The 16,285-nt window shown below is 57.1% G+C and overlaps 1 protein-coding gene across 2 annotated transcripts; it reads left to right on the forward strand.

Moving 5' to 3' along the window:
- Window positions 1-1,432: 1,432 nt before the first annotated feature.
- MYLK2 (myosin light chain kinase 2) lies at window positions 1,433-14,819 on the forward strand. 2 transcript variants are annotated; one of them, XM_084247544.1, is made up of 13 exons: window positions 1,433-1,566; window positions 2,027-2,233; window positions 2,765-3,095; window positions 4,228-4,508; window positions 6,022-6,127; window positions 6,628-6,721; window positions 8,360-8,469; window positions 8,553-8,694; window positions 11,622-11,692; window positions 11,808-11,936; window positions 12,487-12,639; window positions 12,813-12,945; window positions 13,909-14,819. In XM_084247544.1, the coding sequence occupies exons 1-13, from the start codon at window positions 1,515-1,517 to the stop codon at window positions 13,987-13,989; spliced, it is 1,890 nt and encodes a 629-aa protein (XP_084103670.1). In that variant the 5' UTR covers window positions 1,433-1,514; the 3' UTR covers window positions 13,990-14,819. The 2 variants fall into 2 exon arrangements, with proteins under 2 accessions (XP_084103670.1, XP_084103671.1); XM_084247545.1 differs by having other exon boundaries at window positions 2,027-2,191.
- Window positions 14,820-16,285: the final 1,466 nt, after the last annotated feature.

Consider the following 16,285-nt stretch of genomic DNA (forward strand, 5'->3'; position numbering starts at 1 on the left):
AAGAGGGCCAGGCAGAGCCAAAGTTGTCAAGCCAGGGGAAGGAAGCCCAAGTCTTTTTGCAAACCTGCACCAACAGCCTCCAACACTTGCTCACTTCGAGAAGAAAATGGCTCATTTTGAATAGTCAGCTCTTCACATGATTCTTGGTTCAAATGTTAAAGTAAAGGGTCCACCCTTTTACTTTTCGTCTCTCCCCACCCCTTCCTGCTTAGCCTGCCAGAGGGAGCCTGGTGTGTGTGTGGACTGAAAACTTCCTTATTGCTTATTATTATGTTAAAACAGTATCTATTTTACCCCGTGACCCCCATAATAGCACACTCGACTGGTGATTCTGCACCTTGTACCCTCTGCCCCGCCTTCTGGAGGCTGCTTCCTCGCAGCTTGTCCATGGCTCCCTCAGTCTTTTTACAGCTACTTGATCCCTCACTGCTTCGGCGGGGCGAGCTGCACCCTCTTGTCTAAGGGCAGGGTCACCGCCTCCATTTGACAGAGGCGTCCAGGCCGTGGAGTGGGGCGTGCCTGGCTGGAGCACGTCAGGACCTGGATGTCCACGCCGGAGCTCCTTCCGGCCGGCACAGCAGGCTCTGGGCATACAGCCCCTGTGTGAGGGAAGACCCCCAGGGTCCCACCTCTCCCCACCCCATCACAGCCGCAGCACCTCAGTCTGGAGTAGCCCCAATGTGGTGGAGGGAAGACTGTCTCCCCATCCCACCCCCTTCCAGGTGGCCGCTGGAGAGAAGTGGATGGGCTCAGCGGAGGGGAGGGGTACGAGGGCGCTGACACCTCCCACAGTCACTCGGGGCAGCCTCCATCTCTCCAGGAGGCCAAGAAAAAGACATTTTCAAAGACCCATGGGCAGGTGGAGTAAGTGGACCTGAAACAATTTCTTACCCAACGACGCTCCTAGGAGGTCCACTGTCAGGAGCAGGGACCGTGGGCACAGAGCTGGGCTCTGGGGTCAGGGTGAGAATCCCTGGGCCTGTGTAGCTCGTAGCAGAACCACAGGAGCTGTGGTGCACTGATGGACAGAGCTGGAGCGAGCAGGCCTGGGGAAAGGGCTGCTCCCCCAGGGCCCCGGGTACCCCCGCCCTTTTCTCTTCCTGCTGTTCCAGCTCCACTCTCCCTCCCACCCCCTCGGTCCGTGGGAAGAATGCCGTGTCCTCTGAACGGGGGCCAAGAGTGACAGGTGGTGGCAGTCCGAGCTGCATGGCCCCTGGTGTAAGAGATCCTCTCCTCCGTCCCCGCCTCCACTGCCCGCACCGCTGCCTCCGCCTCTGCCCACCCGGCCCAAGCCCTTACAACTGCCCCGGGACTGCTCCTGGGCAGCCACCGAGAGCCAGCCAGCCACCAGGTTGGCTCTCTGGTCCAGGTACTTCTCTCCCCTCCATCAGCTGGCCCCAGCCACCTCTCGGCGGCACAAGACAAGGAATCTGACAGCCTGATGCACCACGCTCTTCTTTCTGCAGTTAGACAGACTTGAGTTAGACAAGCAGAAGCACACGCCTACCTACCTCATGGCGGCAGAAAACGGAGCAGTCGAGCTGGAAGTCCCGAGCCCAGCAACAGGTGCCAGGCTGGGGCAGGAGACGGAGGGAGGAGCCTGGGGAGGGGTGTCTGAATCCATGGCTGGGTCTGTTCCTCAATGGTGGTTCTGTGTCCGAGGCTGCTTTGTATGGCACGCTGGGTTCCCAAAAGTGAGAATGATCTTGGGGTAAGGTTGGGCTGGGGGAAGGGCCTCCATGGAGCTCACCCCAGAGAGACTGGGAAACTGGGAAACCCCCATGGATGCACCTATATGCAGGGGGTGGTGGGGCAACAAGTCCTGCTAGAGGGCCAGATGCTGCCCACCCAGGGTGTCCAAGGTACAGGCAGCCCACCCAGAGCCCCTCAAGCAGCCCAGAGGCTCAGAAGGATAAAGACTTGCAAACTGTTGCCTGCTGGGGTGAGGAGCTGGTCTCTGGCTGGCCTGGCAGGGGAAAAAGAGGGAGGAGGTTGGATCCTGACTGGTATCTCACCTCCTTTGCAGATAAGTCATCTAAAGGTGCCGCAGGTGAAGGACCCCTGGCTGCAGAGAAAGACCTTGGTCATGCAGACCCAAAGAAGGATCCTGACCCCCCAGACCCACAGAAAGAACCTGGCCCCCCAGACCCAAAGAAAGAACCTGGCCCCCCAGAACCAAAGAAAGAACCTGGCCCCCCAGAACCAAAGAAAGAATCTGAACTGCCAGACCCAAAGAAAGAATCTGCCCCTCCAGAACCAAAGAAAGAGCCTGGCCCCCCAGAACCAAAGAAAGAACCTGGGGCCCCAGACCTGAAGAAAGAAACAGGTCCCCCAGACCCAAAGAAGGAAACGGGCCCCTCAGACCCCAAAAAAGAACCTGGACCCCCAGAACTAAAGAAAGGAACAGGCCCCCCAGACCCAAAGAAAGAAACAGGCCCCCCAGACCCAAAGAAAGAAACAGGCTCCTCAGACCCAAAGAAAGAAACAGGCCCCCCAGACCCAAAGAAAGAAACAGGTCCCCCAGCCCCAAAGAAAGAAGCAGGGTCCCCAGACCCAAAGAAAGAAACAGGCCCCCCAGACCCAAAGAAAGAAACAGGCCCCCCAGACCCAAAGAAAGAAACAGGCCCCCCAGACCCAAAGAAAGAAACAGGCCCCCCAGACCCAAAGAAAGAAACAGGCCCCCTAGATCCAAAGAAAGAAACAGGCCCCCCAGACCCAAAGAAAGAAACTGAGTCCTCAAACAAGAAGAAAGAACCTGACTCAGCCCCCCTGAAGAAAGATGCCAGAGGTCCTGGCCCAGAGAAAGGAGACAGTGCCCTGGCCCAGCCCTCAACCAGCAGCCAGGATCCAGAGGGAGCAGGGGGCCTGGGCGGGGGTCCTGCGGAGGGCAGTGCCGGGCAGCCGGCAGCCCTGCCCCAGCAGACGGCCACTGCTGAGGCCAGCGTCAAGAGGCCGCCAACTGAGCAGGGCCCCTCAGGCAGCCAGGATCCCAGAGAGCCCAAGGTGCACAGGATGGAGGCCAAGGGCCAAGAAGCAGCCAGGAGGGGCTCACCTGCCTTTCTGCACAGTCCCAGCTGTCCTGCCATCATCTCCAGGTGAATGCCCCCTCCTGGGGGTGGGAGGGGTCCCTGTCGTGGGGGCCTCGCTAGATTCCTGTCTCAAGCATCACTGTCGTGACCTCCAGCTCTGGGCATTGTAGCTGGCATGCTCAGCTCCCTCTGTCCCGGGCATCAGTCTTATTCTTTGTCCCCCTGCAGAAACCAAGCCTTTGTGATAACTCTTGGACACCTGAATGGCAGGAGAGGTCCTCAAAGACCTCCCCCAGAGTTCCCCTTACTCCATGAATCTGAGTCTAGCCAGGGGCAGGGCTAAGAAGTCTTCGTAACGTAATTGCTGGTGTTATAGGGAAAGATCACGAATAACCAGGTTGATAGATCATTACTAATACTTCATAACCATAATATAACACGAGTTTTATGATGCAATCAGTTATACTTACCTGAATGCAGATCATGTTAAAGGAGTCATTAATGACATATTTTAAGCCACAATAGTAGCACCATATCAGTTTGAATTATGTATTAATATCAGTCTCATCACCATAGTTTTTATGAGTCAAAAACTACATAATTTCCTAATTGTGTCCAGATAATGATGAACCCAAACCAACAACCCTATTGTAGTTTTTTCTTTTTTTAGAAAAGATTTATTTATTTATTTATACAAGCACCGGTACAGTCAGAAGCACGGGAGGGGGAGAGAATTCACCAGAGCCAGAGCGGGGAGCAGAGCAGGCAGAAGGACCGAAGTACACTGCTGAGGGGAGCAGCGGGCGGCAGGAGAGGTCTGCGCACCATGTGGCAGGAGAGGTCTGCGCACCATGTGGGACCCTCGCCAGGGGCCAGGGATGGAACCGGCGCTGCAGAGGCTGCGGGCAGCTTCGCAGTCCAGCGCTCAACCGCTGCGCCACCAGGGGAGGCCCCTATTGTAGTTTTTGATGATCTATTAGTGCTTGATAGGAAAGAGAATGACCTCAGACATTTACGGTATTATTAATATCCCTTGATTTTGTATTCCGTGAATCGGGTTGTGTTGCCCTGTGCCTTGGGGGCAGGGCAGGGTGGATTAGCTCTGGACTGCAGGTGAGGCTCTGGAAGCATCAAGACCCGCTTGAGGCACAGCAGGGCTACGGCTGCTGAGGGCGTCATCTCTGCTCTCATGTTCTAGCTCTGAGAAGCCGGTGATTGAAAAACTCCCAAATGAAGCATCTGAGCTCGTCTTTGAAGGGGTGCCTGTGGTCCCCAGCCCCATGCATCCCGAGCTGGCCAAAACAGCAGAAGGAGGGAAGACTACCCTGGCAGGAAGCCCGAAGGAAGCAGGAGAGAAGGCCCCGAGCCAGGCTGGCCAGTCCAAGGTGCAAGGGGACACCTCGACGGGGATGGAGAGGCCGGAGCTGGGGCGGGCCCTCTGTCCCCCAGCCCGGGAGGAGGACTGCTTCCAGATTCTGGGTAGGCCAGGGTGGGTGGGACTGGGTCGCCCTAGGGAGTAGGGAAGGGGCCTCCCCATCTCCTTGTTTAGAGGATTGAACTGCTCTGAGCCATGCCTCACCCTAGCTGACTCACACGTGTCACACAACGCTAGGAAGTCCAGGTTCCTAGTCCCCCTTGATAGATGGGGAAATGAAGGCCAGAAAAGGGAAAGGCAGCGCCCCCAAGCCCACAGCCAGGCCAGGCCGTCAGGCCAGCCCCACTCTAGAGCTAAATTTGATTTTCTTCTACTTTGGCTAAAATGGAGTTTTAAAAAACAGGCAGGTGACTGGAGCAATGCCAGCTCTCTGGACAGTGGCATTTTAAGTCAGTCTATAGAAGGGCTCAAAACCTGGCCTTCCATAGTTACACTACATCCAGGAGGGAGAGGTGGGGGGCCGAGCAGGGTGCCATGGGAGATATAGAGGGTTCACGAGCAGGGAAGACAGTGTCTGTCTTCTGTGGGAGCAGTGACCGAGGAAGCTGGGGTGTGCGAAGGGGCAGCATGGTGGAGTGGCCTTTGGGGCTGGTCAGGCCAGGATGTGATGGTCTAGTCAGCAGGCAGCATGAGTGAGCCTGGCCAGCAGGTGAAGGGAGAAAGGCCCTGAGCAGGGGTGTGGGGCTGGGGGAGGGTGAGATGGGGTCAGGAGAGCCCAGAGTGTCCTGACACCCCCCTCCTCCGGGCTGAGGTGCCCGGGGAGACCGGCCAGGCTGCCTGGTGAGCGGCACTGTGCCACCCAGACAGGGTGGGAGGGCCTGGCGGCTGGGAGGCAGCCAGGAGCCCTGCCTCCTCCTGGGAGCAGAGGCAGAGACCTCTGCCTTGCTCCGCCCAGAAATCACATCCTCGGGGTGACGGGACCTGAACAACCTCCAAGGGCCCTCTGATTTATCACCAGCCCGGCTTCCCTGTCGCCCTCTTGCTATTTATAAAGAGGTTTCCATTCCCGATGACTCAGCCTGTCTGCTGCCAGGGCACGCTGCTCCCTAAGGTTGCCACTAGGTGGCAGCCTCTCCCTATCAAACATCTCCATTCCTCCCCGCCCCCCCCACCCCAACCACCATCAGGGCCAGGCGCAGGTTGGACAACAGTGTTACTGGAGGACGTTGGCACCTACCCCACCAGGCAAAGCACCCCCATATGGCACTCCACTGTGTAGCTCCTTTCATTTTTTTCTTTAATGGGAATGTAGATAGCTTGGGATGGAGTCTTCATGTCTTATAATGTGGGAGGGTCCAAGAAGTCCAATGAGCTGTCCCCATTTTTGTGCAGGAGCTGCCCCCCAACTCCCCAACTGAGGCATGGGCCTCCTAAAGCTATTTAGTGTGTTGGTGGCAGAGCTGAAATTGGAAACTGGGCCTGCTAGCCCCTCTCCTGGAGCCGGCTTCCCTCAGCAGTGACGTCCCCTGGATGGGGCCCAGACCAGGCAGGAGGGGGTGGTGCAGGGATGCATCCTCAGCAGCGCTGACACTGTGAGGGCTCTTCTCTACTCTGCAGATGATTGCCCACCACCCCCGGCCCCCTTCCCCCACCGCATCGTGGAGCTGAGGACGGGCAATGTCAATAGTGAATTCAGCATGAACTCCAAGGAGGCGTTGGGCGGGTGAGAGCTGGGACCCCAGACTCATGGGTGAGGGTAGGCAGGTCCTGAGCCCCAGGGCCTCACATCTTCCCCCTGCAAATCTCAGACACGTCCCAATTAGACATGACCCGTGTGGACACAGTTCCTTCTATGTGGTCACATCTGTTGTATGCAAATTGTACAAATTGTAACATGGGCTGCTCTGTATTCAGTCACTGTCACTCACCCAGCCCTGTTACAGGTCACCCAGAGGAAGCAGTGTTATCCTGTCTGCCTCAGTTTCAGGCATGACACGGAGCCCCTTGGGTGATTCCTACTTTGTTAAGAGCCCTGGAGTTGCCTTCTTCCGGGGCGAGTGGTCGGTCTTCGCGGCTCAGCCATTTTCCCTGCAGTGGAGCTCACTGCTCAGGAGGGAGTTGGGCTGGCTGGGTTGGGTGCTTCCATCTCACAGGGGGGAATCCAGATGGAACAGAGCGTGCCCAGCTTGGAGTAATCTCAGCCCCAGCCTCTTCCACCTTCAGCGGCAAGTTTGGAGCAGTGTGTACCTGCACAGAGAAAGCCACGGGCCTCAAGTTGGCAGCCAAGGTCATCAAGAAACAGACCCCCAAAGACAAGGTAGTGGGGGCTGGCTAAGTGGGGGATTTTGGCAGTGGGCGCCTTTCACGTCCCTCTACCCATGAGTCTTGGGCGGGACCTGGTGTGCAAGACTTAGGTCCTGAAGATGTCACGCAGATAGACAGACAGCCAGGCAGCCCAGCCACAGGCCCTTGACACCCTGGGCCAGAAAGCAGAGCGCTCAGTTAGTGGCCTTGTCGTGGAAACGCCCCTTCGAGGCTTGGCTCTTCCTACTCTTTCCGGGGTACAAGTCCACAGACACTGAAGAGTTTGTGCTCTGGGTCCCATCCCGTGCTGGCCCCTGGGGCTCCCCCTGAAGTGAAGCAAATGTGGCTCCCCGCTCAGTGGGGTAAACAGGCTTGGTCTGGAGTGTGCCTCAAGCACCCAGCCTGGTTCAGAGGGGCTGAGGGAGAGCCGTGTTAGTTCGGGGCATGGATGGGTGAGGGAATGTGGGCAGAAGTTCACAGGGGGTGCGAAGCGGCTGTGGCGACCCAGCAAGCGACTGCAATGAGGTGACTCAGGAGGTCAGGGCGGGCTAGGAGGAGGTGCAGAGCGGACTCCGGACTCCGCCGGCTGGGTCTCTAGTGAAGGCTTGGAAAATGAACAGCTTCCTGGTGAAGAAGCAGGGAAGAGGGTGGCATGCAGAGGGGACTGTGGAGGAAAGACCCGAGAGTGCCTACTAGGAACCTTTGAGTATGGGGTGGGAGGCCCCCTGAATTGCTGGGTCATGGGCTTTCCTGACAGTCTATGGCAGAAATATGGAGCACCCAAAGAGCCCGAGCAAGAGCTCTGGCGTGTTGCAGCCCTAAATTCCCCTCCGCGCTGAGCACATTTGGAAGGAATGTGTTTTCTGCCTGACCCTGCCTTCTCTGCCGCTTCCATCCAGCGGGCCTGGACCCTTGGTGCTGGCTGCCAGGGCCCAGCCCCTGGTGGACCCCGCAGCTTGGGCACTCAGAACACACGTGCTGGGTGAATGACTTGGAGTCGGTGGTTGATGCAGCCATGATCGAGCACCTGCTCTGTGTCGTTTGCTCTGTGTTTAGACTCGAAAGCAGTGGGATGAGATGAGAGGGTCTGTCATCTAGTTTGAAGGTAGAGCCAGGAATGTCCTGACCGAGGGAGTGGATGTGGGGCACGAGGAAGTGGGAGGGTGCGAGGGATCCTGTGACCTGGGTGCATGTTCTCTTGCAGACGGGCAAGCTGAGGGCAGCTGGATTGTGGGGAAGGGGCGATGAGGAGGGTTTAGTTTTGGGCATGACAGAGTTGAGGTTCCTGTTAGTCATTCAAGGAGATGGCAATGAGGCTGGGGCTCCAGGGGCTCAGAGGTGGAGCCCTACTGAGAGTCAATTGCATTTGGAGGGCCTGGCAATTCTTGGGGCTTGAGGATAGAGAGTGCGGAGAGGGGATGTGTGGAGGATGGGATCCTGAGGTGCCCCTATATTCCATCAGGAGGAGGAGGGGTCCCAGCAGGAATAGCGGGGTGTGTCAGGACAATAGGCTTGGGGTGGGGAGAGATGGAGGCAGGGGCACCGCAAGCAGGGGCTTCAGGAGTAGTCAGGTGAGGCCTGAGAGTAGTCTAGCCAGGGGCGCAGGGCTGAGGGGTGCCTGGAGAGGAACCCCGACTTCCCTCTGCCCCAGGAAATGGTGCTGCTTGAGATCGAGGTTATGAACCAGCTGAACCACCGCAACCTCATCCAGCTGTACGCGGCCATAGAGACAGCGCGCGACATGATCCTGTTCATGGAGTAGTGAGTGGCACGGTGGGGCCGGGGGCCGGGGAGGGGGGCCAGCAGGCCCGGAAGCAAGCCTGTCGAGGGGTCTGTGCACACAGCATCGAGGGCGGCGAGCTCTTCGAGAGGATTGTGGATGAGGACTATCACCTGACCGAGGTGGACACCATGGTGTTTGTCAGGCAGATCTGCGACGGGATCCTCTTCATGCACAAGATGGGGGTTCTGCACCTGGACCTCAAGGTACTGGGGCTGGGGCCTCCCCGGAGGGGTCGGGAACACCATCCGACTGCCTTCTGTGGGCGCTGAGACCAGCAGTCCCTGCGGCCGCCCAGTCCCCCATTCTTCCTTTTCTTTCTCCATCCATCCTTCCCTCTGTACATTCCAAAGGGTTTCTTTAGCATTTACTAAGTATCAGGAGCAGCAGATCCAACAGAAGACAAAAAAGACTGGGTCCTAGCTCTTGGGAGCTTCTCATCTAGTTCTAAGAGTTTGTTGAGAAGGTCTTCTGCAGTCCTGTGGGCCCCAAGCAGAGTGTCTCACACACAGAGGCTGCTGACAAGTGTCATGAGGCTGTCCTCTCAGGGGTGGCCCCAACAGGCACTAAGAATCCTTGTTCATTTATTCAATAAATGTTTGCTGTGGGTGCCAGGCAGCAGGTGTTTCCAGCTTAAAGGCATCCAGTGCTGAATACAATAGAGACAAGTGTCTGCCCTTATGGAGTGATGTTCTGGAAGGGGAGTCAGGAACACCAGGTATAGTGTCAGCTGCAGGCACGCAGCAGGCGCTAACAAAGTTGTGTAATGAAAGAATATTCAAATCCCTTTTCTGATCTGGCACAGTACCTGCACATAGCAGCTCAGAGAGAGCAAGTGGGTTTTTTTTTTTTAAATTAATTTTATTTATGCATCCAAGAACTGGGGTAGGCCAGAGGTGTGGGGGAAAGTGAGAGGATTCACCAGAGACAGAGTGGGGAGCAGAACAGGCGGACTGAGGAAATACACTGCTGAGGGGAGCAGCGGGAGAGACAGGAGAGCTCTGCTGCGCCATGTGGGTCACCTCCCTGGCTGGGGATGGAGTTGCAATGGCTGCGGATATATTCATAGTGCTGACGCTTAACCCCTCCCGCCACCAGGGTTTTATGCTCCATACCAACTCTGATCAACTGGAAGTGGCTGCTTTGGGGTCTGGGGGTGCTGGCCATGTTGTGGAGCAGGTAGAGCAGGAGGGTTTGGGGGAGGAGTGGAGAAACTAGTGGAAGAGAAGAGATCTGAACGCTGAGGTGGTCAGCAACCATCAGCAAAGCAGAGAGCACTTCCATTCATTCGTTTGATACATCCATCCCGGGTACCTGCTTCTGCTCTCGCAAGGCGAACTCCCAGCAGGGTGAGGAGGGACATAGCTCCATGTCTTGGAGCCTGCAGGTCCATGGGTGGTGGTGGGGAAGGACAGACATTCATGCAACAACCAAATCCAAAGGTCATTTAAAACTATTCCAAACAGGTACGCGAGAGTAATGGGGAGAGCAGTGATGAGGTGAGGGGAAGCAGGCGAGGGCCAGGTGGGGTCAGCCAGGAAGACCACCCTGGCGTGCCTGCAGGGGCAGACTCTGTGAGTGAGCCCACCCCAACAGCCCCTGTGCCAGGTGTGCAGTTATCGCCCCAGATAAAGGAGGAAGCGTGGGTGAGGGAGATGGATTTCAATGGCACCGATGAGGAAGAGGGGAATTTAGGAGGCTGTATGGAGAGAGATGGTGGTGGGGGCAGCGGGGGGGGGGCATAGGGTGAGGGTAGCTGGTGATAGATGAGTTCGGAAAATAAAGTCAATCTGATATGCTGATGGTTGGATGGGGGACGAGGGCAGAGAGTTTCTGGGGCAGAGCTGGTTTCTGCCTGGTGACATCGACGCTCTACTGTGCCCCGGGAGAGCCAATTTCCCCAAATTATTGTGGCCTGGGGGTCTTTCTTTTCTTCCCCGTCCTGATGGGACACCAGATTGCACTACTAAAGGTTAGTGGTGTCTTGCTCTGAGTGAACGCATCCATTCAGAGGGCCTCTGGGAACGGTTTTGTTAGGGGTCTCAGAGCCAATGCTCTCAAAGCCCAGTCCCATAATAGAAAAGACTGGGTGGGGTGTGAATGACGCCCCCAGGGGGTGGCAGGCTTCGGCCCCACCTCCGGGGTCAGTGGCAACTCACTTCAAGCCCTGCCTGGCCATGCGGTGGGGCTTCCGGTTTTTCAGGAGGTAGTAAAAATCAGGAAATCAGGGTTTTTGTGCAAAATCTCCTGCCTTTGAACCATTGTTGACTACTGGAAAATGTTTCTGTCCTGCAAGCTCAGATTAGTCCTGCTTCCTCGCGTTCCCTGAAGGAAGAATAAGGCCCAGAGCAGAGGGGCTAGTTTTGCAGTTACTTGGTGACACATTCACTTGGCGCGGAGCCCTGACTGGGGGTGTTTATTGGCCACTGAGGGTGGGGAGCAAGGAGGCCAGGAGAAGATGGCCCAGCCCTGGGGGAGCCCCCCACTACCTCCCACCCTGGTGGACACCCTGGGTCCTCATTGTTTGAGGGCAGGCAGAGTGATGTCAGACAGTCTGGTGGGTGACGTCCTGGCCCTGGCCCTTGTTGTTGGATGACAGGCCACTTGTGTCTGGGCCTCAGCTTTCTCAGCTGTGAAACAGGCATGGGTGGTTACAGAGTCTGCCTCATGAAGCTGTGGGGAGGACTGACGTGCTGACACTAGGAAGTGACTGCGGCTTAGCAGGAAGAGCAGCATGTCTTAGTGCACACAGGCGGGTGAGAAGCCGAGAGGCCGAAAGGCTTCCGCTGGGAGTCCCGAGCTGGTGCTTTCTTGCTGTGGCCCCTGGAGCCCCATGTGGTGGCCTTGAGCTGGCCTGCCCACCCTGGGCACAGCTCTCTTCTGTGAGTTTCAGTTTCTCCTTCCTCACAGCTGTTATCGTGTTGTTGTTTCATGGCCTTAAATGGAGGGAAATACCACCTGAACCCTCACAGGAGCCTCAGGACCCCAACTGTGCCTGGGCAGCTGGGTGCAAGGTCTCTGATGAGCTGCCCACTCTGGCCCGGGGGGGGGGGGCTGGGACTTGGGTGGACCTGGCAGGGAATGAAGGGTGAGCCAGGTCAGAGGCCAATCCAGGTCACCCCCTTCTCTTCAGCCAGAGAACATCCTGTGCGTCAACACCACGGGCCATTTGGTGAAGATCATTGACTTCGGTCTGGCACGGAGGTACTACCTGGGTGGGTAGGGAGGGTGGGTGAGTTTCTGAGGTGGGCGGGGTGCAGGGGAGGGGTACCTGCGAATAGGCTGGAGCCGTGCTCTGAGCTCGTGGTCTCATTCCCAGGTATAACCCCAATGAGAAACTGAAGGTGAATTTTGGGACCCCGGAGTTCCTGTCACCTGAGGTGGTGAATTACGACCAAATCTCCGATAAGACAGACATGTGGAGTATGGGGGTCATCACCTATATGCTGTGAGCCCCGGGGGAGAGTGGCGTTCATGGGCTTGGGGCACGTGGGTGGGCAGCCGAGGCCAAGATGAGCCTTGGGGTCCTGGTAAGGTGGTCCCAACTCCCCACCTCTTTAGTCAGAGGTTTAGGGTGCATGAGTGCTAGGGAGAACCACAAAGGGGAACTTTTTGTTTTGTGAATGGAGAAACCAAGGCCCCAAAGCTATAGCATCCAGCCCAGGGCTCTGACACTAGATCTTTGATGACCTGGGGTGGGAGTAAATGGGGAGTGGATGCATTTTGCACACTCATCATTCCTCTTCTTCACTGTAACCCTGGGAAGCTGGGATGCATATGCCCATTTTACAGATGACAAGAGTGAGGCTCAGAGAGGGGAAGTGGCTTGCCCAAGCTCACCCAGCCAGATTCCATCCCAGGTCTGTCCTGCTTGAGAGGCAAGGGGTCTTTTCAGCACATGGTGCTGCCTTCTAGGACTCCCCCATCCCCTGACCCCCCACAGCTGACTCAGCAGGTCCTATCTCACCTTTCTGCATTCTGCCATTCTCTCCCTCCAGACTGAGTGGCCTCTCCCCCTTCCTGGGAGATGATGACACTGAGACCCTAAACAATGTTCTATCTTCCAACTGGTACTTTGATGAGGAGACCTTTGAGGCTGTTTCAGACGAGGCCAAAGACTTTGTCTCCAACCTCATTGTCAAGGACCAGGGGTGAGGCTTACCCCAGGATGCGAACCCCATGTGTGCAAGCCCAGAGTGTGTGTGTGTGTGTGTGTGTGTGTGTGTGTGTGCTGGCAGGGTGGGAATCGGGCTGGGAGGCCGGCTGGGCTCCAGAGTCTCATGGGCATGTTGCCCACCCTCACTCTGCTACCCCCTCCCCACAGGGCCCGGATGAGTGCTGCCCAGTGCCTCGCCCACCCCTGGCTCAACAACCTGGCAGAGAAAGCCAAGCGCTGTAACCGACGCCTCAAGTCCCAGATCTTGCTTAAAAAATACCTCATGAAGAGGCGCTGGAAGGTACTGCTGGACCGGGGTGGGGTGGAGGGAGGGGCTGCAAGACGGGAAGAGCGCCTGGCACCAGATCTGGGCTCCGCCAGCCCTGCCTTGGCAGGTTCTGTCAACCAAACCTGGCCCTGTCTGGAAAACAGGGTTGGTTTTTCTCTTTGTCCTGGGCTGGCGGCTGCCCTGAAGCAGTGACCCTCCAGCCACCCCTCCACTCTGGGGAGGGGCATCTAGCTGATTGCTCGAGCTCAGGGAAAAGGTCTCTGACCCCATCACCAGCTTCCTCCCTCCATTTTACAAATATTTATTGAGCACCTACTACTTCTAGGCACTGGGCATACATCAGTGGACAAGAGAGACAAGGATTTTAGTCTTGGTGGACTTAACTTTTGGTAGGAGATGGGGAATAATAAAAAAAGGATTAAGGAACGGCTCTAGAAAAAAAATAAGGAGAGGCTGTTCTTCTGAAATAGAGTGGTCAGGAAAGTCTCACTGAGAATGAGCATGAGGGGCAGGCCATGCAGGTAATGAAGGGAAGGGTATACCAGACTGAGGGAACAGCCAGTGCAAAGGCCCTGAGGCAGAAGCAGAGTTGAGAGTGAGAGGAACAGGTAGGAGGCCAGTGTGGCTGCAGCGGAGTGAGCATTGGGTAGGGTTAAGGAGGTAGGAGAGGAATGGCAAGCAGGATAGGGAGCTTCATTGACCACAGTGAGGGTTTATTTTTTACTTGGAGCAAAACAGGAGTCACAGGATGTCTTGAGTGGTGCTCAGGTCTGGCAGACTTATCTGTTGAATGAAGGTAGGAATCCTGAAGGATGCAGTGTGGTGGCGCCTCCTGTGGCCATTTTGGGCACTGCATCCTCTCTGACCTCTGGCCACTCTGGAATGAATGATGGAGAACTAATGATGGGACATTTAGCTTCTCCCTCCCCCTCCCCCACCTCGTGCTGACTGGTACCCCTCTCCCTCACCCCTCAGAAAAACTTCATCGCTGTCAGCGCTGCGAATCGCTTCAAGAAGATCAGCAGCTCAGGGGCACTGATGGCTCTGGGGGTCTGAGCCCCCAGGAGCGACTGAGGCCTGGATGCAGCCACAGAGTGGCCCGGGCTGAGGCCACACAGCCCAGAAGGCCAGAGCAGATGGGCCAGATCCCCAGGGCGGGCTGGTCAGGACAAGGCTGCGCCAGGACGGGAGGCTCGGGGCTCCCCATGCCCCTATACAGCGGCTGCTTCCCCGACGTGAGCCACCTCGGATGTGGCCTGAATCCATCCTGCTAGCGCCTCCTCAGACAGGGAGGGCCCGGCCCATCAGCCACAGCCCAGCCACGGCCTGTTGTTCCTTCCCTGACTCCTCTTCTTGGAACTGCTGCCCCAGTGACCCTCACTTTGCACCTCCTGGGGCATCCCTGTCCTGGGCTTGCTCCTAGCCGGGGTGGGAGGGCTGGGGGTCCCAGCACATGGGGCTGCTGTGGTTTTGGACAGGAGGCTCTTGGCAGGGAAGTGAGACGTCAAGACCGATTCCTGAGGCCCAGCTGCCAGGGGAGACAGAGCAGGCTTTGTGAACGAGGACCTCTGTGCCCCCACCCGCCTCCCCACTCCCAACAGATAAGGCCTAGCACACACCATCTGGGCCGGCTCGGCCCCCGCCCACCTTCCTTGCGACCACCAACACACAGGAACTCCGTGTGAGAGAGGACGCCCAGTCCAGGCCCATCCAAGGGGGAGGGGAGAGGCCCAGGGGACACGGGAGACCACCCCCGAGCTTGCTTGAGGGCCAAGATGGCCCAACCCAGCCACTCCAGGCCCCCATCCCAGGGGTCACCCGCAGCCTCAGATGATGGCCCAGGAGGAGTGGGAAGGCCACCAGGCAGCTCCCAACGTGCTCTCAGCTTGTGCCTTGTAAATAAATGTACAGGTTGGAGGTGGCCTCCTTCCCTCTGTGTGCACACGCTGGGTGAGGTCGCAGGTGGGCACAGGTCACCTCTGTGTGCCGGCGAGGGGGCTACTGACGCAGCCTCAGGAGCTGTCCTGTCCAGGGCATGCTGTGAGCAAGTGGCTTCACCACTTTGTGCCTTGGTTTCCCCACCTGTGATGGGTAGGTCAGTCAACATTTATCAGGTGATTATGGTATGCCAGCCTCTCTCTAAGCATTGTATATATTTTAACTCACATCTCATAACGAAGTTATGCAGTGGATATTATTATCACTACTCTTATTTTACAGAGGGGGAAACTGAGACTCAGAAAGGGGAAGGACCTTGAAGGTTACTCAGAAGTTGGGGCTTGAAATGAGCTCTCCCAGAGTCAGACTTTGCCCATGAGCCCACCTGCTTCTCACAGAACAAGGTGTAAGCAGAAAGCAGAGTCTCTAGACTGAGCCAGAAGTCAGGAAGGGCTTTCCCGGGCCTGCGGTGCTGGGGGCCTCAAACAAGAGATGTTCTCTATTCGTTCCCATAGGCCCCAGCCCATTTCACCCCAGGCCTGCAGTGCAGGGGAGGGGTCTCTACTTGCGGGAGGGGCCAGCCCAGCGGGCAGGAGAGCTTAACCTTAAGAGGCTGCAGACTTTCTGGCTGTGAGGACAACTGAGTCAGAAGTGAGGCTGGTGTAAGTGGGGCAGCTGCTTGGCCTGTTGGGGCCCTGGGAGTTCTGGCGGGAACAGCAGTGACAGCAGTCACTTCACCCAGCCCCGCTGGGTGCCGGTGCTGGCCCAGTTCCGGTGTCTAGATCATGGGGACTGCTCACAGTCACCCCGCAAGGCTGGTGTTATGTCCATTTCTCAGATGGGGAAGTCAAGCCTCAGGGAGGTTAAGCCACTTGCTCAGGGCCACACAGCTAGCTGGTGGCAGGCCTGGATTTGTACTCAGACAGTCTGGGCCCAGAGCCCCTGCTCCTAACCACTGCGCCACCTCCCTCCTGTGACTCTTGAACTTTTCTGAAAACTGGGGCATTGCCAGTGCATCCCTTCTTCCCCCGCTTCCATGAACATTGGTCCAAAAGGCAAGGTCAGACCCTCATCCTTCCCTGTCATGGGAGATGGGTGCAGAGTCCCACAGTACAGGTGCCGCTGGAGGAGGGGACTCCCAGGTCTGAGCCTGGCGGGCTTGTAGTCAGGACATGGGGACCTGGGAAGCCTGGTGTGGGCTCTTGTTGGGAGACAGGCTGTGGGCAAGGCCCCTGGGGCCATGGATCACTGCCCACTGGCTTGCCACCTGCCAGCTGGGCCGGGCTTGTGGTTTCCTCTGAATTCTCTTGGCCTCACTGGCCCCCACCCAGGCAGAGCCTCGGCCACACAGCGTGATGATGAGGGATGAGTCACTGGTGTGGTGTGGAGGGAGAGGAAATGAGGTTCGGCCAGA

Source organism: Talpa europaea (genome assembly GCF_964194135.1).
Source record: "Talpa europaea genome assembly, chromosome: 11".
NCBI lineage: Eukaryota > Metazoa > Chordata > Mammalia > Eulipotyphla > Talpidae > Talpa > Talpa europaea.

Excerpts from the sequence above, each read along its gene's own strand:
- MYLK2 (XM_084247544.1), top strand. The coding sequence starts at position 1,515 with ATGGCGGCAGAAAACGGAGCAGTCGAGCTGGAAGTCCCGAGCCCAGCA. Across the intron at positions 3,096-4,227 it reads TGTCCTGCCATCATCTCCAG|CTCTGAGAAGCCGGTGATTG; the intron begins GTGAATGCCCCC and ends CTCATGTTCTAG. Across the intron at positions 6,128-6,627 it reads TCCAAGGAGGCGTTGGGCGG|CGGCAAGTTTGGAGCAGTGT; the intron begins GTGAGAGCTGGG and ends TTCCACCTTCAG.